This window comes from Chiloscyllium plagiosum, chromosome 25 (genome assembly GCF_004010195.1).
Source record: "Chiloscyllium plagiosum isolate BGI_BamShark_2017 chromosome 25, ASM401019v2, whole genome shotgun sequence".
In the NCBI taxonomy this organism is placed as follows: Eukaryota; Metazoa; Chordata; class Chondrichthyes; order Orectolobiformes; family Hemiscylliidae; genus Chiloscyllium; species Chiloscyllium plagiosum.
Window position 1 is genome coordinate 47,924,320 of NC_057734.1, and position 22,867 is coordinate 47,947,186.

The 22,867-nt window shown below is 41.2% G+C and overlaps 1 protein-coding gene across 4 annotated transcripts in view; it reads right to left on the reverse strand.

The window, feature by feature from the left end:
* sfi1 (SFI1 centrin binding protein) overlaps positions 1-22,867 on the reverse strand; it is a 134,830-nt gene that overhangs the window by 105,278 nt on the left and 6,685 nt on the right. For all 4 annotated transcript variants that reach the window (XM_043716109.1, XM_043716110.1, XM_043716108.1 and 1 more), the window contains 7 exons: positions 20,885-20,995; positions 19,843-19,937; positions 11,657-11,774; positions 9,078-9,180; positions 6,565-6,721; positions 2,487-2,648; positions 553-623 (listed from right to left, as the gene is read on the reverse strand). In XM_043716109.1, coding sequence (XP_043572044.1) covers positions 553-623; positions 2,487-2,648; positions 6,565-6,721; positions 9,078-9,180; positions 11,657-11,774; positions 19,843-19,937; positions 20,885-20,995 — 817 coding nt within the window. The remainder of the gene's footprint in view (positions 1-552; positions 624-2,486; positions 2,649-6,564; positions 6,722-9,077; positions 9,181-11,656; positions 11,775-19,842; positions 19,938-20,884; positions 20,996-22,867) is intronic.

Genomic DNA, 22,867 nt, shown 5'->3' on the forward strand with positions numbered 1-22,867 from the left:
TTGGAGAAAAGGAGGAGGAGAGGGGACCTAATTGAGGTATACAAGATAATGAGAGGCATAGATAGAGTCGATAGCCAGAGACTATTTCCCAGGGCAGAAATGGCTAACACGAGGGGTCATAGTTTTAAGCTGGTTGGAGGAAAGTATAGAGGGGACGTCAGAGGCGGGTTCTTTACACAGAGTTGTGAGAGCCTGGAATGCGTTGCCAGCAGCAGTTGTGGAAGCAAGGTCATTGGGGACATTTAAGAGACTGCTGGCCATGCAAATGGTCACAGAAATTTGAGGGTGCATACATGAGGATCAATGGTCGGCACAACATCGTGGACTGAAGGGCCTGTTCTGTGCTATACTGTTCTATGTTCTAATATAGACATGAGGTGGGAGGGTGAGGAGTGCAAAGAACAAAAAAAGTTCAATTCTCCCTCACAGTTCAACTCGCTGGTTTCCACTGGGGGCAGCAGATAGAATTCCACTCAGTACTTTTAGATCAAAGAATAACTGAACAGGACAAACCTCACAATTCATACGTAAGCACTTTTGTTGATGACTTACCAGCAGATGATGGTGGTAATGATCATCTGCCAATCTGCACAGGTTGGTCTTTTCAGCAGCAAGAGAAATATCTGGATTGAAGTTAAAGCATTCACAGCTGACTTGCAATTAAGTTAACATTAGAGATCACCAATAAGAACAGAGGGATAAAAAAAAAGAGAAATGGACAGAAATCACAAGTGAGCATAAATATAAGCCATGACAGAAATGCAGAGTTTGAAAGCATGCATGTATTTCTGTTATCAGCACTGTTCAATATGTTATGATCTAGTCAAAAAGGACTAGACCATAGACAATAAGAAATAGCAACAGGAGAATAAAACCAAAGCCCCCTCAATCTTCTGATGACACTCCAACACCCCCCCAACCAATCCCACTGATAACCATTCCTGACCTGAACTCCCCCCACAACCACTTAACGCCTGACAATTCAATAACCATTCCCAATCCTGACTATGGTAACAACCTCTCCACACCTCAGAACACCAGACTAATCAGAGCTAACTACCCATTTACTCTAACCCCTGACCCTCCAACCCTACCCATCAAACTAACCCAGTTGCCAACATTCATTAACATGAACATTGGACATTTAAGCCCGTCTTAGAAAAATAGGGTGCTGTTAAAAACGCGGTATTGTCCATTCTTTCCCAGATGCTCCAGCTATGCAGAGTTCTTCATGGACTGTGTCAAGCCTCATTGAGGTAGATCGATGGAAATCAAACCCTGTTATTCCTACAGTCATTGTAAAAATATTAAAGATTTTAAGGAGTACGCAAGGTTCTCCCAATGTACCTATCTTCCAAACACAGGTTGATGGAAAGCACAGATCAGGATTCTGTACTGAACAAACGTGGCTGTGGGGGAGGTCAGGTCAGGAATGGTTATCAGCGGGATTGGTTGGGGGGTATTGGAGTGTCATCAGAAGATTGAGAGGGCTTTGGTTTTGTTTTGGAAGAAGTCATAAGTTGTGTGGTTACCCAGGAGTCAGATAACAGCTTTCCTGTATAACATTTCCTGGGTGACTCTCCAGGTGTGCTTCATGCAACTGCTGGATGCCTCAGATTCTAACTAAAGCTTTATAAAGTCTCAGAAACACATCGCTGCTTTTATTGCAAGTAGATTCTAGCTACAAGCAAACAATTATAAGCTGTTGGCATATAACTACATTAATTTAAATTCTATTCGCCATACATATACACACAAATGGACAAATAAAAGGATGTTATAAACAGAGGGAAGGACTAGGAAGGCGGTCCAGTGCTTCCTTATGATCCTTGTGCTGTTCAGAACATGGCTTTTTGATCATCCTTCTCCAGATGCTTCCACCCGCTTGCAGGAGGTGGCTCATTCATTTGCAATAGGTCTCTGATTTATAATTTAACAATCACAGTTTATGGCAACTGCTGAAAGGAAGGTAAACACTTTTTCTTCAGACTTAAAGGGTTTTTACTGCAGAGAACAGAGACCTCCTGAGCTGGTCTGATATGTTTCCTGTATCTGGTCATAGCCCAAAATTGTTCAGCTATTTGAGAAACAATCTCACAATTGTTAGCAAGCAGCAGGTCTTTGTTGTCGATAACTAGTCACTAATCCAAAGATCAACCGACTGTCTGTACCAACCAAAGCTCCATCTGTAGACAACTCAAAAGCTCCAGTTCAGCTGCAACAACTCCTTAACTGTCGCTCAAAGCTATGATTATTTGCTTTCAAAGCAAGCAGAAATTCTTTAGCAATTCTTTGTTTTTTTAACGGTTTTATTCTCATTAAAGATTTTGCAATTAAAAGTAAAGGAAACTATACAGACATGGTCTTAACACTGTATGGTCCACAAATTGAAAAGGCTGGACTCTGATTTATTGGTCCCATTGGTCCTTTGTAGTACACATAGACTGAAGAGGTTCAAGTCTGTGGGTTTCAGGATGAAAGGATACAGTGACTCCAGCGGATAAAGGTCCTCCGCAGAATGCTCCTCCTGCCCAGTTCACGGAGGTGATCATCTTGTGCACGGATGCTCCTTTGAAGGCACCAGGACACGTGCCATGACAAGAAGTATTGCTGAACAACAGAACGTTCGTATTTCTGTCTAGCCAACCCTGTTAAGCAGAAAAGAGTGGAAACTAGGCCATCGTGAACGTTTAGCAGTTTAAGAGAGGTGACAGGCTGAAAGGGCAATGAATTTGGGAGGTGGGGGGAACGTAATGAGATCAAAGATCTCAACAGTCTCTCTTCACCACCTCCCCTCACCCACCACTGTGTCTGTCCCATTTCCCACACCCGTGTTTTCACCTGGCCTTTGTCGTTGATGACTGGTCATTAATCCAAAGATCAATCAGTTATTTGTACCAACCAAAGCTCCATCTATACACAATCCCAAAGCTCCAATTTGTCTGCAACAACTTCATAACCCACTGCTCCATAACTTCCTTCCCAGAGGTTATCTAATAATTAAAATGTTTAAACACCATTAGCAGATCTTCCCTCAATCTCCTCCACTGAAGGAACAACATGTTTCTGGAAACTACCCTTACAATCTGACTCTCCCAGCTCCTTTTCCGTTCTGGTAAATCTGTGAGGGTCCCCCTCCAAGGCCAATCTGTTTATCATGTACAGGTTCTGCAGAGCATTCATTTGCCAACAGGGAGCTTATGAATTTGCAGAGCTGGAAGAGCATAATGCTGACACAGTCGCTGACTCAGCCAGTCTTTGTTCAACTAACACAAACAAGCAACAAGTGAACCATGTTCCCAAATCACCCCTGCTTCTCTTAACTGACACAGATGTTAGCCTTCATGGTCTATAATTCTCAAGCTTTTCATTGCAGTCCTTCTTGAATAAGGGCACAATATTCGCTACCCTCCAGTCTTTTTGGATCTCACCCGTGGCTAATAATGATGTACAATTATCAACCAGGGTCCCCACAATTTCTTCCCCAGCCTCTTGTACTGTTTTCGGTTATGTCTGGTCAGGACCAGGAGATTTATCCATCTTCATACATTCTAATATGTCCAACACCTCCTCTACTGTGATATGGACTGTCCCCAGGATATCGCCACTAACTTACCCAGGTTCCCAGGTCTTCATGTCTTTCGCCACAATAAACACAGAGGACAAATATTCATTGAAGACCTCACCCATCTCCTGCAGTTCTACACATATGTGTACATTTTGGTCCTTGAGGGCTCCTATTCTCTCGTTACTTTTTTTCCTTTAACATATTTTAAGCACCTCTTTGGATTCACCCTAACCTTCTCAGCCAAGGCTATTTTGTGCCTTTTTTGCCCTCCTGATTTCCTTCTGCAGTAAACTCCTATATTCCCTGCATAACTCCACAGATTCCCTTGATTCCAGCTGTCTGTACTTGAGCCAGGCCTCCTCCTTTTTTCTGATCAAAACCTCAATATCTCTTGTCATCCAGGGTTCCTTATTCCTGCCAACCTTGCCCTTCACCCTCACAGGAACATTTGGACCTTGAACTCTAGCTATCTCACTTTTAAAAGCCCCCACTTGCCAGAGGTCCCATTGCCTACAAATATACTCCAATCAACCCCTGTAAGCTCCTGTCTCATTCCATTAAAACTTGCCTTGCCCCAGTTTAAAACTTAAACCTGTGGACCAGTTGTCTCTCTCCATAACTATTTTAAAATTAATAGAATTAATAAAATTAATAGAATTAATAGTCACTGGTCCCAAAGTGCTCACCCACTGTCACCTCCGTCACCTGTCCTGATCTATTTCCCAAGGGCAAGTTGAGTTTTGCCCCTTCCCAAGTAGGATCCTCTATATACTTGAGGAAACTTTCCTGAATGCACTTAACAAATTCCCCCCCTATCTAAGCCCTTAGCGCTGTGGCAGTCCCAGTCTGTTACAAAAATTAAAACCCTCTACTATGACAATCCTATTGCTCCTGCCAGCATCCCCAGTCTCCCTGCATATTCGTTCCTCTAATTCCCATTGACTATTTGGGGGTCTATAGTACAACCTCAATAATGCCACCATTCCCTTCTTATTTCTTAGCTCCACCCACAAAGCCTCACTGGATGATCCTTCAATTATTTCATTTCTGACCACTGCTGTGATACCCGCCCTAACCAAAAATACAACTCCCTCTCCCCTCTTTCCTGCCTAAAGCACCCATACCCTGGCACATTAAGCAGTTCTGTCCCTCCCTTAGCCATGTTTCTGTAATGGCTATAATACCCCAGTCTCATGTACCTATCCACATCCTGAGTTCTTATCCACATCCTTAGTCTTAACTGTCAGCCCTCTTGCATTGAAGTTGATGCAATTTAATTCAACAGACACTCCTTACTCCCTGTCGTGTTCCATGCTGACCTGACTACTGTATCCCCTTCCAGCCTCGCACTTGCCTCCCTGTTGTTGAGGATCTCACCCCCTTGCCAATCTAATTTAAACATTCCTCTCTAGCACCAGCAAACCTGGCCACCAAGATATCGGTTGCCCTCCAGTTCAAGTGCAACCCATCCCTCTTGAACATGTCATCTCAGCCCCAGAAAAGATCCCAGTGATCTAAAAATCTGAAGCCCTGCCCCCTGCACCAATTCTTAGCCACGCATTCATCTGCCATAATCCTCCTGTTCTTACCCTCACTAGCACGGGGCACTGGAAGTAATCTAGAGATTAACACAGACAAGGTCCTGGTTTTTTAACTTTTTTCCTCGCTCTCTATAATCACTCTGCAGGATCTCATCCCAATTTCTATCTATGTCATTTGTGCCCACATGCACAATGACTTCTGACTGCTCATCCTCCCCTTTGACAACATTCTGCAGCCACTCCAAGACATCCTGGACCCTGGCACCCAGGAGGCAACACACCTGGATTCCCGTTTGCTGCCACAGAATCTCCTGTCTGTCCCGCTAACTATCGAGCCACCTATCACTAAGGTCCTATTTACCTTTACTCTTTCCTGCTGTGCCCCAGAGCCAGTAATAATGCCATCAACCTGGCTACTGCTGCCTTCCCCGAATAGTCATCTGCCCCAAACAGTATCCAAAACAGTATACTTGCTTTCGAAGGGAATGGGCACAGAGGATTCCTGCACACTCTGCCTTTTCCCGTTGCCTTTCCGAGTGGTCACCCAGCTACTCTCTGCCTGTACCTTAGGGGTGACCACCTCACTAAAACTTGTATCCATGACAGTGGTTATCTATCTCCTTGACAGTGAGCTTAAGGAGTTCTACAGGTCACTCAGTTCTCATCAAAACAACCCAACCCAAGTCCAATTGTTCTCTCCATGGTTTTTGTTTTAACTGACTTGTTTGCACTTGTTATATCACACCTTCAAGGCTATTACATGCTGAGGTGGAGTTTGATCTTCAGCCTTCTGGCTCCGAGGTAGGGACAATGCCATTGTACCACAAGACCTTCACTGTTCCCTCTTTATTTATACACAAATAATTAACACCCATATATTTTAACCTTAATTATTTGATATTAAGGCCCATAATCAGTCCAATAAATTCATTTGAAATTAATAATAAAAGCAAAATACTGCAAATGCTAGAAATTTGAAATAAAAATAGAAATTGCTAGAGAAACTCAGCAGTTCTGACAGCATTTATGAAGAGAGAAACAAGAGCCCTGTATGATTTTTCTTCATATCCTTTAAGGGGTGCTCTTAAGTAGAATTATACTGGACCCAAAACGTTACCCAGACCTGCTTAGTTTCTGCAGCATTTGTCATTTTACTTCATTTGATATGAACATGACCAAGGGGAGAAAGTGAGGACTGCAGATGCTGAAGACCAGAGTTGAAAAATGTGATGCTGGAAAAACACAGCAGGCCAGGCAGCATCTGAGGAGCAGGAGAATCGACGATTCGGGCATAAGCAAGACTCACTGTAAGTGACTGGCACTGATTGGTCCTGGAAATTAACTGTCACACATGTACGTTTTAATTCTGAACAGTAAATGCATGACCCATCATAAGGCAGAAGTTTGGGAAACCTACAGGCACTTGTGGTTTAATTCTACATCTTAGACACTTACTGTATTGACACCTCTTGTCTCTGCAAACCTGGACATATACAAGCCAAGCCAGCAGACATCGCTGCAGGCAACGTCGTTGGTATATTTGCTGTGCTCGGCCATCTGTCTCTCGCTCTTGTTGCGACAAATGTAACAATGCATTCCACTGAAGCCAAGCCTGCACTCAAAACAAAGAGGACACTGAAATGTAACTGAAAGAGTATATAACAGCAATTGTATTCCAGAACTGAATCACCTTGTACTCAAATGCAACAGAAAATTTAGTAAGTATTACATATTGATATTTAAAAATGCTGTCAAAGACACAGAACTACGCAAATCAAACATTAATCAGTATTTAGGAGAAAGTGAGGACTGCAGCTGCTGGAGATCAGAGTTGAGAGTGTGGCGCTGGAAACGCACAGCAGGTCAGGCAGCATCTGAGGAGCAGGAGAATCGATGTTTCGGGCATAAGCACTTCATGTTCCTTATTCCCAAAATGTTGATTCCCCTGCTCCTCGGATGCTGCCTGACTTGCTGTGCTTTTCCAGCACCACACTCTCTACATTAATCAGCATCTCAAAAATACTCAGACCCATCCTAATAATATTTTCGAGATGAAAGATTTGTAGATGTACTAACCTCAGGAAGGCTAATAGCAGGAGGTGCATAATAATTCATTTCACCCATTAGAGCCAAAAGGTGAAAAACCAAGGTTCCAGGGCACTGTCCAGTGACTGCTGCTGGCAACTGCATATGCCAATGTCAGCATGAGAGAAGATCTGACTTGCCTTCAATATCAAACAGCCTGTAAATGTTCACTGTCAAACTGCAACTCATTAAGAAGCAAAGTATCAGATGGGGATGTGTGGAAAAAGGAATAAAAATGGATCTGAAGCAACATGGTGATGATGAATATTCCTGTCTTTATTAAGGGTTAAGTATTCTATCTCACTCTGCTCACATTGTTTTGCCCAGTTTCATCAGTGATCAGCTGAGCTATTAGTGGATAAATGCTAACAGATCCCTGCATCACTATCAGAGGGACATCGCTGCCACCTGCTGGTTCAACACAGATCACTATTATTTTGCACAAGGAGCAGTCCAGTTCACTCACCCAGTCACATGAATAGTCAATGAAACTGCATAGCAATCACAGAAAAATAATTAATAAATTTTAATCATAACCGCTGTTTAGATTGATGATTGCTTTATGTAACTAGAAAACAAATGCAACATTTGTTTGCAACAATGCTGCTGTCCTGAAAAGCTAATTACATTTTTTAACTTTATACCTTACCAATTTTTGGCAATCCCCCTCAGCTGACTGAACAGGGTACTAACTGGTCCGAATACTATCTATTAGCTCTGCAGGTTTCCATGCTTCATGCCTGATGTGCTAGATTTTGATCTGTGACTCTGCTGCCACAGTAAACGTTTGGTGAAATTGACATAAATGCAGCTCTTGGAATGAAATACAATGCTGGAACATTTAAACTGGGAAACCTTAAGAGCTGGAATGCTTAGAGAATTAAGACAGTCTGAAATTATGTGCTTCAGGCAACAAAACTAGTCAAAGGAACATTTGCAGCCATTCAAGAAAAGAATTTTGCTTTCATTTAAGCCCAACAATTTTTTAAAAATCATAATGTATTTGTGGAGTTTGTCAGTCTAGCTGGCTTGTCTATTGTTGAACCTCTGAATGGGGGAAACGTCACACACCTTAACCTTTCACTTGCTGTGAGTACATAGCTGCATAATGAACAAAAGACATTGGGTCAGACTGGCTGTTAAACCCAAGCCCAGGAGAAGAGCTAGAAACTCAATTACATTTCTTTGTCAAATTGCCCAGTTTTGTCTTTTTTTAAAAATTCATGTTCTGTGCTACAAAGAATATCCACTATATTTCTGACAATCCTATGCAAAACAAAATGAAATTCACTGGGCAGCCATTTTGTTTATTTAAAGTCCTGTGTGTTCTTATCCCAAGGTAATGCATTGCTTTTGCACCAAAAAGGATTTTATTTTGAAGAAAAGGAACAGCTCACTCTGATGGCTTAGCAAACAAACTGCACTATATGATACAGGGCAAGAAATTCTCTCAATGTGAATTACATGTGGGTTGCTATCAGTCTCCTCAATAGCAGCCAACTGCAGGGGGGATATTATTCAGACAAGTTTACCTCTTGCAGTGTCAGTGAAGGGGATAGAATCAGCCAAAATGTCCTCCATGGCTGTCATGTTGACATTCACTCTCAAGACTTACACAGTATGACCACTGGCTAATGACCTTAGAGCTGTATTTCAAGAATTGATAGCAAGGGAAAATAATGACTACAGGTGGACAAAGAATATTCTGCAAGTTCTACACAATTTTAAGAATTTCAAGATTTTCAACATTACAAACATGTGTAGAAATTACCAGATGTATATAGCATGTATCTCAAACAAAGCTGAGATACACAGGAAACACTTTCCAAATTCTTTAGTGTGCAAATCATGGTGACACATGAAGAATATACACTCATACCTACCCTATACTGCAAGGTTTTGGCCCAATGCTGCATTGCCAGGCTATCCATTCTGCGATTTCTTTCCTTTCTTTCCAATTGTTTGGTCCAAATGACCCACGCAGCCCTGGGAAGAAACAGTACTGGTTAACATGACAAAGCTTATCCTTTAATATCTGATCAACACGGACTGGACCGACATTAAAGCATATATCAAATATTGAGAAGGATGCATAATAGGATCAGTTTGAAATTGAAGAGATCCATCAAAGTAATAAGTCTACACCAATCAAGTACTTCAACTATTTAGAAGTCGCCTCAGATATAACCTGAATGGTGACTGACAAGAGATTCAATAATGCAATAGTGAGCCCAGGACCACGTATCAAACAGAGACAAGAGTTGACATGAAGATCAGAAACCATCATCCATGCTTTTGTTACTTCCAAGTTCAATGATATGAAAAGCTTTCCTGAACAGCGCAAATTAAACCAGTACAATACAAAAGGAGATCCAATGAGCCTGCACCATCTTTATTAAAGAGTAATCCAGTTAATTCCACTTTCCACGGCTTTCTGCATATTTTTAAATTTTCCTTTTCAAGTACATACCCAATTACCTTCTGTAACTTCCAAGTGAATCCACTTTGGGATGCATCCATTTCACGCAGTGCATTTGTTTTCCCTCATCTCACATTGTTTTTCGGCCAATTAACTTAAATTTGTGCCCTCTTGTATTCCATCCTCCATCAATTGAAAACAGTTGTTCTTTACTCCGATTACTTAAACCTTTCACATTCCCCATATCCTGAATTACACTGACCTACACTGGCTGTTCAGTTTTGCTCCGCCCAGATCATGGAATCAGAATCCCTACAATGCAAATGGAGGTCATTTAGCCCATTGAGTCTCCACTAACCCTCTGAACAGCGTCCCATGCAGAGACATCCTCCACCTCCCTCATCCCTGTAACCTTGTATTTACCATGGCTAATCCACCGTGGGACAATTAAGCAAGGCCAAGCAACCTAACTGGCTCATTACTGGACTGTGGGAGGATACTTGAGCACCCGACAGAAACCCATGCAGACACAGGGAAAACGTGTGAACTCCACAGACAGTCTGCACTCACCCAAGGCTGGAATCAAACCTGACTCCCTGATGCTGTGATGCAAGCAGTACTAACCACTGTGCCCCCTCATCCTGCTGATCTCTAATTTTGGGAGAGAGGGTAACATGGTAGTTATGTCACTTGTTTAGCAACCTAGAGGCTAAGGCAAATGCCATTTAGGCAGTTGGCCATGTTTTAAGTAAATTAATTAAATCTGGAATTGAAAGCTCCTCTCATTAATGGTGTCCAGAAAACTACCACAAATTGTTTTAAAAGCCCATATGGTTGACTAATATCTTTTAGAGAAGAAATTCTGCCAGCCTTACCAGGCTTGGCCTACATGTATTGACTCCACACATTAATTCAGTTGATTCTCAAGTGCTTCTGAGGACAATTAGGAATGGTCAACAAATGCTAACCAACATCCCATGAAAGAAAATGAAAAGAACTTTCTCCAATCCAACAACCCTCTGATAACTCTGCATTCCTCAAACTCTGCACCACTTGCAACATCCAACAATCCATCACTGTTCTAACTGCTGTCCAGGTCTTCAATTCTCATATCAACCTCCCTAAACCTCTTCACACTTCTCTTCTTTAGGAGGCTCTTTAAAACCTGTTCCTTTGGGCCAAACTGATGTTACTGATAGTGGGCGGCACGGTGGCACAGTGGTTAGCACTGCTGCCTCACAGCGCCAGAGACCGGGGTTCAATTCCCGCCTCAGGCGACTGACTGTGTGGAGTTTGCACGTTCTCCCCGTGTCTGTGTGGGTTTCTTCCGGGTGCTCCGGTTTCCTCCCACAGTCCAAAAAATGTGCAGGTCAGGTGAATTGGCCATGCTAAATTGCCTGTAGTGTTAGGTGCAGGGGTAAATGTAGGGGAATGGGTCTGGGTGGATGCGCTTCGGTGGGTCGGTGTGGACTTGTTGGGCCGAAGGGCCTGTTTCCACACTGTAAATAATCTAATCTAATCTACTACCTTACGAAAATCTTTTTGTGTCTCACTATGCTGTGTGGAACACCCTGGTTAGTATTACTATGTTCTGTTTGCTAGAGAAATGCAACTTGTAATTAAGGACATGACAAAATTAGGGCATGCAGCCAGAAATGAAAAATAATGTCCATATCAAAACCAAAGCTGGGACTAAAATGGCACAAATACAAAACTGAAAAACTAACTTTGGTTAACTGGACAGAAATATAAACAAAATTTAAATTATGATGCCGGAACAGCACATAGAGAGCCAAAGTGTAAAGGTGCTGTGAGAATAATAATTTGGATTTCATTCTTGTGTAAATTTATGAATCCAGACACCAATGGTATGTGACCTGTACATGTACATAAATGCATTTGATCTTTTGTATATCTGGCTTGCCTGCATTGGCGCTGCCACTGATTAGTCAAAGCAAATTCTTCTGACGTCATTCCTGGCGTTCAAAAGTTAGCAGATGTAAACTTTAATTGAAATAATTCAAGTTGTTGGTTTGCACTTACTGAAGAGTTGCTTTCACACGGAACTCATCAGCCTCAAACTGCATCATGCGTTTGGTTTTCCGTATCTTTACGTACAATGTCCAGTTGATCCAGAACTTCCGAAACATCTGTGTATCAGCTGAAGGAAACAAAAAGAAACATCACTGAATAAGCTCAAGCTCAACCAGGATAGTTGCAGGCTACTGCTACTGAAACTCAGCTTGTCATTTAGGAAGAGATACATTCCCTGTAACAGCTGACAACAGCAGATAGGCAGGTGGCCTATAGAGTAGATTAAATTAAATCAGATTAGATTACTTACAATGTGGAAACAGGCCCTTCGGCCCAACAAGTCCACACCGACCCTCCGAAGAGCAACCCACCCAGACCCATTCCCTACATTTACCCCTTCTCCTAACACTATGGGAAATTTAGCATGGCCAATTCACCTAACCTGCACATTTTTGGACATTTATAGTTAGAGAAAATTTTATTCTATGTGTACCTCATCTTGAAGAGACTTCACCCTTAAAGATTCCTTAAAGGTGAAGCTTTTCGCCTGAAAAGATAGCATATTCATCGATCTGAACAAGAACATTACAAAATATTACAGAATTTACAAAAAATTCCATTTGTTTCATCACAGCATATTCCACTTCATTTAATGGCAATAGTCCTAATATTAACAAAATACATCCAACATCAAGTATGCAGCCCAAAGGCAAAACATTTCAAAGTGAAAATTACAGAAAATGCAATCGATATAGAATTATTCTCAATACAACATGTTCCATTCTGAAGTGCCTTAATACATTTTGAATCCTCAGAATTCACAGATGCATTCTTTGTAATGCACACATACCAAGCAGTACCAGTTTTTAGGCCCTCACTATATTACAATTGAAAGGTCCCAGCCAGCGAACTTGACACATTGCATGTCTGCAGCAACAGCCCTAAGCTTTAGCATGTCACACAGCACAGCATTGAAACCATCACTACTTTTCTTTCATTTTTCTCAGTTTTGGAACTGAGTTGCTGTTGAGAATTGAACAAGAAACTTTGAACAGCAGTTCATTTCAAAACAAAAGGAGAGAACAAAAGACCAATGTTTCGTGTTGGGAACTGGCCTGGAAAGATAATGCAGGATAATTACTCCACCAGAGACAATTTGACACAGAGATGCTGTTATGCTCAGGGACTGTCATCTGGTTGGATGTTGAATTGGTTCATCAAGGGATGACCGGTACTGGTCAGGCAGCCACAGAGAATGTTGAAAAAGAGAAAACAAAGAGTGAACTGCAACTGACTGGGTTTTGGGCAGGAGTCAGTTTTGCTTTGGAAGCTGCCAGACTGGGAAGCTGTTTTTTCAGTTTGGCTGTCTCGAGTTACTGACTTGCTGAAAGTTCTGAGAAAAGAATTCCAGTTGTAAGAAATAAATAACTCGAGAGGACAGTGGAAGATGTTTGCACTGATAGGTGACTTTGGAATTTTAGCAAGATACACAGTCCTATGTGCCTGTAGTATTTTCCATCATCAAAGGGATTCATAAAGGCTACTAATCATCGTTGAAACTGACAAATTATGATTCCTTTATTTTCTTAGTTAATTCATCCCCTAACTGTGTTTATCTATCTACCAGTGTATAAGTGGGGATTTATATCCAAAGAAGATTGAGTTTAGATTGTAGATATTAATTAGATTGCCTTGTCATAAATCCTTTTAAATAATAAATTGTTAATTTTTGTTTAAGTTATGAACTTGGTATCCAAGATGTGTTATTTGTAAAATCTGCTAAGGAACAATCTCATTAGATGGGGAATCCCATGATCAGGAGGCTAATTTGGTTTGGCTTGCTGTCTGTGTTATAACATCGTTGGGAACTCAGAGTTAAGACCTCAGAAAACAGACAATATAGGTTTGTAATTGGATCTTGGTAAGTTTAAAAGCGGGTCATATGACACCAAGCTTGTCTATAGACTGAAGATAGCACGAGCATTTGTTGAAGATTTGTTTGGAAACGTCAGACATTTCCTGGCACTAAAGCTAAACTAGCAGACCAAATCGAAACTTACTGTAGCCAGCTAAAAAGGCAGACATTTTCAATTTAATGTTGGATTTAATGGAAATACCAGAAAGCCAACTAGTTTAAGCAGCATAATGGATGAATCAGTGAATATTCAATTGGAGTTTAGGCAATTCAAAGTGAGAACATTGGAAATGGAATTCCAAAGAGATTGAAAACCAACAAAAACTGAAATTCCAAGGGGCAGAAAAGGAGAAAGAATTCCAAAGAGCATTTGAACTTAAATTTTAAAAACTGGATATAGAGAGGCAAATAAAAAAAAGAAAAAAAAAAGGAGAAAAGGAAGAAAAAAGTGGGAATTCAAATTACAAATAATGCACATTAAGTAAGCTAAATCAGATGTTTGGAAGAGCTTGGAAGAGGAAAGGACCAGTCATAATCTACAGTTTTGTCTGGAGATGTTTAAGATTGTGCAGCTTTGCCAAAATTTAAGTAAATGTCTCTGGAGATCTGCAGATGCCCTTTGCACTGACCAGTGACTTCAGAATACAAGCAAGATATGTTCCTGTAATACTAGCCCTCATCAAAAGATTTCATGAAGGCTGGTATTCATCACTGAATGATTATTAAATTGAAAATTACAATTCTTTCATTTTCTTTCTCATTTTATCCCTTAACTGTCTGTTAGTATGTGGATGGGGGTTTATATTCAAAGAACATTGGGCTTAGATTACAGGCATTAATTAGGTTGCCTTGTAGTTTCTCTGTGTTATGCTGAAGTTGCATTCTCAGCAATAAATTGTTAATTTTCGTTTAAGTTAAGAATCTGCTGCCCAAGATCTATTATTAATGAAATCTGGTTAGGAACAATTCAGCAATTTTGAGGATCATTGAGTGTTTTAATTTCACTGTGCTGCGCATCCTATGATTGGGAGGCTGATTTGGTTTTGCTTGCTCGCCTTATGTTATAACAACATAGTTCTGGACATTGGAATTTGCCTGTCTGTAACACAGTTGAGGACAAGTCCTTGCACTGAAAGACCAGGAAATTTCAAGCAGACCAAAGAGTGTCTTTCACTGAGTTGATAATCCTCCAGCCACAGTTGCTGTTTGTCTCAGTTTGTCCTTAGTAAGAGCCTATATATAGCACTACAACAGGATGAACCTCAATAAAAAAACACTTATCCCTTTCCAGATCTCCTTTGCAAAGGCACATTCCTGTGAAGGAGGTGAACAACCCCATCAACTTTGAGCACAATATGAGGAGGAGTGGGACTCTGAGCATGCATGAACTATCTGACAGGAAAGATCTTTCTCACACCAGCCAAGCTAGCTCTGGGGGTTTGTTTGCAATTTTTGCTAAATGGCCCGAACAGTCTGCTAAGAAAGTTATCCAACAGGATCTACTATCTCCTCTTTCCACAACTTTTTCTCATTGTCAGCCTTTTCTTCAAAACCTGCAAGTTCAAAATGCAAATACACAAAGAGGCCATTTGGTCCATTTAGTCTGCACTGACCCTCCAAAGAGCACCCACCCAGCTCTATCCCCATAATGTCACATTTACCATGGCTAATCCACCCAGGATACACATGCTACATTCTGTGGCAATTTACCATGGCCAATCTACCTAACCTGCATATCTTTGGATTCTGGGTAGAAATTGGAGCACCCAATGGGACCGCAAGCAGACACAGGGAGAACATGCAAACTCTACAATCACCCAAGACTGGAATCGAAACTGGCACTGAGAGGCAGCAGTGATAACCACTGTGCCACCATGCCATCCCACCTCCCACCCCGAAAGATGGAAATAAAGGAAGAACAAGAGGGAAATTGTTTTTATTCTTCCAAGTGTGGTTTACTTTGAATGCTTCAAGATCTGGCAAACGTGCTACAAAGTCTAGATTTGCCTTGTAAATTTAAAATTCTAATTCACTGACTCCAGAAATGGTAAGTCAGTAGTCTGTGTTCTCAATATAAGAATCAGTGCCTCATCAAAAACACCCACTAGATGTCATCACAGCACTTTATAAACAGTTTTAAGACTGCAAGCTGAAAAAGCTGGAAAAACACTGAAGGCCTGCCATAATCCATACAGGGAAAATACACTTTGCATGGAGACCCTTTGCTATAAAAAAAGAAACCACAAATCAATTTCCCTTCTCTCGAAATTCTGCATGCTGCGTAATTTTTATAATTTTTATTGTACGCCACAATTGAACACTTAATACTTATGCAATCACAGATTATTCCAGATCAGTGGTGATCTCAAACCTTGTCCTCAAAATGTAAAACAGCTTATTTACAATAATTGTCACTGTTCATGTGGTGATTGCTCCTTCTTCATCAGTCAAAGCCGAATAGTGCTTGTTTTAATTGGCTATAAATGGAGAATAATTTTCCTTGAATGGGACAGTTAAAGTGCATTTTAAAAGCACTATTTTAAAGGGAAGATTCTCAGTTCAAGACCAAATCATAGAGTGGTTACAGCATGGAATGAGGCATTCAATCAATCAACTCCATGCTGGCTCTCTAACATGTGGCTCCAAAGTCATTCATTGCTAAGCATCAAATTTGGTAACTAATATTTGAGGAGATACAGGGACAGTAACAGGAAGAATCCCATGTGCAGGAAGAGAAAGCATACTTAATTCATCCAGTGACTTAGACAGGAGAGGACTGAAACCACAGAGACACAGACTCTTGAAATATACATATCATAGTATTCAATGTATACATTCAATAGTATAACTCAAAGATATATTTCATCAAGAAAAGGAAGAAGACTAAATGAGAAAGATGCATCATGTGCAGCTAACAAAACAAATTAAGGTTACTATCAAAAGAAAACATGACAATTCCATGAAGGTTACAGGCTGCCGGGAAGATTGGAAAAAAAAGATTTCTCATCCATTGCTGGTTTCTAAAATCAAGAAAACAAACAAGTAATATAAAAACAATAAGTAAAGGCTGAGACAAGTATATAAAAAGGAAACCATAAATGCTGGAAATCACAGCAGGTCGGGCAGCATCCACGCAGAGGTAGTAAGCTAACGTCTTGAGTCCAGATGACTCTTCATCAGAGCTGACTTGAGTGTAGAGTGCTGGAGAGTAAAGATGTTGACAGTTCAAATTAAGCGATCAGAATGTGAGAATATTCGAAAAACAGTGTCTAACTGCTAGACTGGAAAGAACATACAGTCCCACTGGAGTGGGGGAGGGGAGTGAGTGTGACAGAAAACATAACAAATAAAGCTAAAAGAAAGGGAAGGAATGGAAGTTGGTTCACAATTTGATGGTGTTGAACACAACATTGAGCCCACAAGGCTGTAAAGTGCCTAGTCTGAAGATGAGATGATTCCATCCCATTCCCCCAGTTCCTTTGCTTACGTCATATCTGTTTAAATGATACCACTTTCCAAAACAGTGCTGCAGACATGGCTTGTTTCTTCCATAACCATGGTTTCCCAACCGCTATGGTTGACAGTGCCTTCAACCACATCTGACCTTTCACCCATGCTTCCACCCTTGCCTCTTCTCATCACACGCAACAGCACGATTGGGTACTCTTGTCCTCATTTTTCATCCCACCAGCCTTCGCACATCAAAGAATCATTCTCTGCCATTTCAGACAACTTCAGCAGAATGCCACCAATAAACACATCTTCCCCTCAATCCCCCGTCTGCATTTCACAAGGATCATTCCCTCCAGAACATGCTAGGCAATTCATCGACCACTAACACCAACCTCCCTCTTCCCACAGAACCTTCCCATTTAACTGCCTCACCTCAACACCTCCCTGCTCACCATCCAAAGGCCTAAACAGTCTATCCAGGTGAAGCAATATTTCACCTGTACCTCCTCCAATTTTGTGTATTGTATTCGCTGCACCCCATGGAGGGGAAAGTGAGGACTGCAGATGCTGGAGTTGAAGAGTGTGGTGCTGGAAAAGCACAGCTGGTCAGGCAGCATCCAAGGAGCAGGAGAATCAACGTTTCGGGCATATGCCCTTCATCATTCTCCTGCTCCTCGGATACTGCATCCAATGTTGCCTACTTTACGGTTGGGAAACCAAACACAGACTGGGTGACTGCTTTGCAAAACATTTCCAGTCTGTGTGCAAGCACGGCCCCGACCTTCCCGTAGCGGTTTAACACAGTGTCCTGCTCGCCTGCTCACTTGTCTTTCCTCGGCATGCTACAGTGAATCAGTGAAAACTGCAGGAGCACATCTCATCTTTCAACTGGGCACAATATTGTGTTCAACACCTTCAAATTGTGAACCAACTTCCATTCCTTCGCTTTCTTTTAGCTTTACTTGTTAGATTCTCTATCACTATGTCCTCTCTCTCTCTCTCTCTCTCCCCCATCCCAGTGGGATTGTCCATTCTTTCAAGTCTGGCAGTTAGACACACCATTGTTCTGCCATTCTCACATTCCAATCACTTAATCTAAGCTGTCAATATCCTTTCTCCCCCACCACTCTACACTCCATTGCCCCTCCACAAACTATAGCATAGATGCTGCCCCCTCCATACTTCATGTCAGCTCTGATGAAGAGGCACCTAGACTCGAAACATTAGCTGTTTCTCTCTCCATTGATGCTGCCCGATCTGCTGTAATCTGCAGCGTCTGTCGTTTCCTGTACAGTTTCCAGCATCTATAGTAATTTGCTCCTATAAAGAGAAAAGTTGCTCAAGTGAGTCCTGCTCCCTTAAGAAGTGAGAAGTAGTGAATTAATAATGGGAAACAAGGAAAGGCAGAGACCTGGAATAAATATTTTGCATGTATCTTCAAAGTAGAAAACACAAATAGTGAAAAATCAAGGGAGGGAGGAAATTAAAACAATTACTATCAGTACAGAAAAAGCATTTGGATAGCTAAAAGCTGATACAACTCTGGGTCTGCTGGTCTGCAGTAGCTGCAGTTATAATCTTCAAAGGCTTCCTACATTTTGGAAAGTATATAATCCAGTTCAGCTAATATCTGAGTTAGGGGAAAACAACAGAAACCATTTTGAAGGATGTCATAGTAGGATATTTAGAGAAATTTTAAAAACTCAACAGAGCAAACATAATCTTATGAAAGCAAAATTGCGTTTCACATATTATCAGTATTGTGTGAGGATGCAAAGCAGGGTTGAAAAAGAGGCAACAATGAATGTACTGCATTTGGATTTCCAAAAGGTAGTTGAAAGGTGGTATATAAAAGATTACAGCACAGGATAAGAGCTCATGATGTTGAGGGTGAGACAGTAGCATGGGTAGAGCACTGCCTAACTAACAGGAACCAGTGAGTTAGGATAAAAGTGTCATTTTCAGGTTGGCAATCTGTGACTACTTGAGTGCCACAGGGATCAGTGCTGGTGATTCAATAATTTGCTTGAAACAAAGGGCCAAATGTAATGTAAGCAAGTTTGCCGACAATACAAATACAAGAAAGAAAGCAAGTTGTGAGGAGAATACAAAGAGTCTGCAAAATAATATTGATAGATTAAATAAGTGAACAAAAAAAAGGACATCCTGAAGTGTCCACAAGGGACCAAGTATGCGCTACACATAATTGAGATTCCCTGCCACCTTTAAATGTTATGTTCTCATCTTCACCATGCTTTAATGGTTACTACTGCATGCCAGAAAAATTTATTGGCTTTAATTAATAGTTATGACACCATTAAGGAGGGTGCTTGGAATGAAATGACCAAGATTTAACTTTCTGTCATGGGTTTATTTCCTGTTCACCAAGCCAACACATGATCCTCATTGTTTAATATATTTCCATTATAAGACAGGCAGCAAGATGGCGTTTTTGTTAGACTAATGGCAAAGCGGCACAAACAAGATAACCATTTTTGGATATCAGCATTTAGCTATGATTCTGGACTGAAGTTGCACCACCACTTCATCCTCAGTAATGACAAGTGCCATTAGCTTCCTTGATGTTTTGATTGCAAATTATGGCCCAATAGCCAGTTATTAGCATAGACTGGTGCTTTATTCAGCTCATCATTTTTTAATTGGCCACCAATTACTCCAAGTAGTCTGCAAGAGTTGCTTAATCAACTTGTCGACAGGAATTCTGGTTAGGTTCAGTTCAGAACAAGCCTGCATTAAATAGCATCTGAAAATTAAGGATAACCAAGACTTCCTAATCAATTCCAACATAAACATCTTCATCTCATACCATGTGAAATCGCCTTCGCAAGTTTTGTTTTCTTCGTCTGCTGCTGAAGGATGTATGTGTGCCAGGCTCTCCATGTCTGATTGTACATGTGATATCTGTTATGGGCAGGAATGTGAAAATTACAGAAACAACTTCAATCAGATTCTACAGCACGAAACAAAAGGAAGAGTTAACCATGTGGACTGTAGAGTCTACTTCATTGTTCAATATAATAATGGATAATCTTGGGCTTCAATTTCACTTTGTCGCCCATTCCCAAATCTCTCGGTTTCCTGACAGACCAAAAATCTGTGAGGATGCACTTCACATCCAGTTCTCTCACTATCACACAGCTTTGCATCAAAATCCCACTCTGACTCATTTTGCAGGACAGCTCCAGGCATTATCTGTATTTTGCTACCACAATGCAAAAATATCCATGCATGAGCACAGATTAATTAACTGTTTCATTATGGGGTATTAAACTCAAACAGAAATCCTGTGCTTTTACAAAGCACCCAAGCATTTTGATTGACTCAAAACATCCTTCCCTGATCTTGGGCAAAGTTGCTCACATGACTCACCACTGCCCAACAAGAGAACAGCTATTTAGATTAGATTCCCTACAGCGTGGAAACAGGCCATTCAGCCCAACAAGCCCACATCGACCCTCCAAAGAGTAACCCTCCCCTCCAGACCCATTTCCCTCTGATGAATGCACCTAACACTATGGGCAATTTAGCATGGCCAATTCACCTGACCTGCATATCTTTGGACTGTGGGAGGAAACCGGTGCACGTAGAGGAGACCCACGCAGACACAGGGAGAATGTGCAAACTCCACACAGGTAGTCACCTGAGGCTGGAATTGAACCTGGGACCTGGTGCTGTGAGGACTGCAACACCGTGCCGCCCCAATATACTTAGAAATCCTTCTGGTAGTGCAGACACATGTGAACAGGACAGAACTGGCAATGTGACTTTCATTCTTTTGTCATTTTAGTGAGATATTGGGGGTGACGTTTCGCTCATGTGAACTGTGGAGCAGAAACAAAAAAAGCTACCTGTAGTGACAGTCTGCACGAACCATCAGTTTCCATTCTACTCGCACACTCCACCACTGCTCCTTCCATTCATGAAAGGTTTTTCGCAAAGTTGCGTGACAGTAATGGGATCTGGCAAAAAGAACAACATGCATTTTGAAAAGGTCATCTCATATCTATTAACAGCCAATTCAGGTTTATGCCAAAAATACTTAGTAAAATTGATCTGTGACCTCAATACAGCCTTTTGCAACTATATTCCAACTTGCATGCAAAAAAGACTAGCACATCATTTGCCTTCTTGTTTCTCTCTCAAAGGAAACCTGTGTTTTATATGCAAGTTTAAAGTTTTGCTAAATTGCATTGGTATGTAAATCCATACCTCATTGACCTTTTTCCCTCGTGTTTCAAAGATTATGAGGGTTTCTGAATCTTCTAAATAAAATGCGCCTTCTCATGCATTAGCTACATAATTCATGGACCATTTACACATACATTCTGCAATTAACATTAATATTATTAACATCTAAAATAAAGCATCATGTTGCAGTTACTGGAAAATGTAAGTAAACACATGAAATGCTGGAAGAACTTAGTAGGTCTGGACCCCAAGTATTAACGCTATTTCATTCTCAACTGGCACTGCCACAACTGCTGAGTTTCTTCAACATTTTCAGTTCAAATTATTACTAACAACTTACCTTAAAATTTAATAACCCATATTTAGTCAGTCTTTTACAATGTTGACGATAACTATCCACCCAATCAACCCCAATTTGGTCCCCATCCCAAATTTTGAAATGTTATTTCCAATTTCCAAGCCAAAATAATTATGTAAAATGTAAACATTAGAGTACTGTATTACTACTGAGACTGAAAGAATCTGAAAATGTGTGAACATAGATTTTAAAAGAGATAATATTTGAATAGCCTTATTGAATTGTTGAAGAATGAACAAAGATAAAGTGTACATGTTACATGTCATATTTGGATTTTAAAAAGACCGTTCAACTACTGCAACCTCATGACTAAGGTCAGAGCACATGAAATCAGGATAATTAGCAGAACTGATTGCAAGCTGGCTGCAAAACAGATCAGAAATAGGGGTTAAGTTTAATCCCTCAGATTGATAGGAAGTGATGTTTTACAAGATTGCTGCTGAAATGAGGTAAACCGCTCTGAAGCTGGTGGAATGGGACAAAGGGGACAGTTATCATAGCTCCCTCATGCACCAGGTTTGCTAGTGTGGAAGCAACCAGTTTGCTTTAATGGCTGTGGAAAATGTGTCTCAACACACAGACTCAAATTCTTGATTTGAATTTCTTTGCAAAACCTCAAAGTTTCCTTCAGTTTTCTTCAAAGGCACTCATTCATCACATAAATATCAATCCCATCTAGAAAGACAAGGGTAGCAGATATCTGGGAATGCCACCTCCTGCAAGTTCCCCTCCAAGTCACTCTCTATCCTCACTTGGAAACATACAGCCTGGTCAAAATACAGACAATCCTTTCCGAAGGAAATGGTGGGTCGAGAGTGCGTTGCTGGAAAAACACAGCAAGTCAGGCAGCATCCGAGCAGCAGGACAATCGAAGTTTCAGGTATAATCCCTTCATCAGGAATGAGGCTTGTGGGGTAGAGGTTGAGAAATAAATGGGAGGGGGTGTATGGCTGGGGGTAAGGTAGCTGAGAATGCAATAGGTGGATAAAGGTAGGTGATAAGGCGAGGAGGGTGGAACGGACGGACGGGAAAGTTGATGGACAGGTCAAGAGGGCGGTGCTGAATTGGAGGCTTGGGACTGGGATAAGATGATGATGGGGAAATGAAGAAACTGGTGAAATTCACATTAATCCCACATAGTTGCAGGGTCCCAAGGACAAAGATGAGGCATTCTTCCTCCAGCCGTCGGGTGGTTAGGGTTTGGCGATGGAGGAGGCCCAGGACCTGCTTGCCCTTAGTGGAGTGGGAGGGGGAGTTAAGTGTTCAGCCACGGGGCGAGAGGATT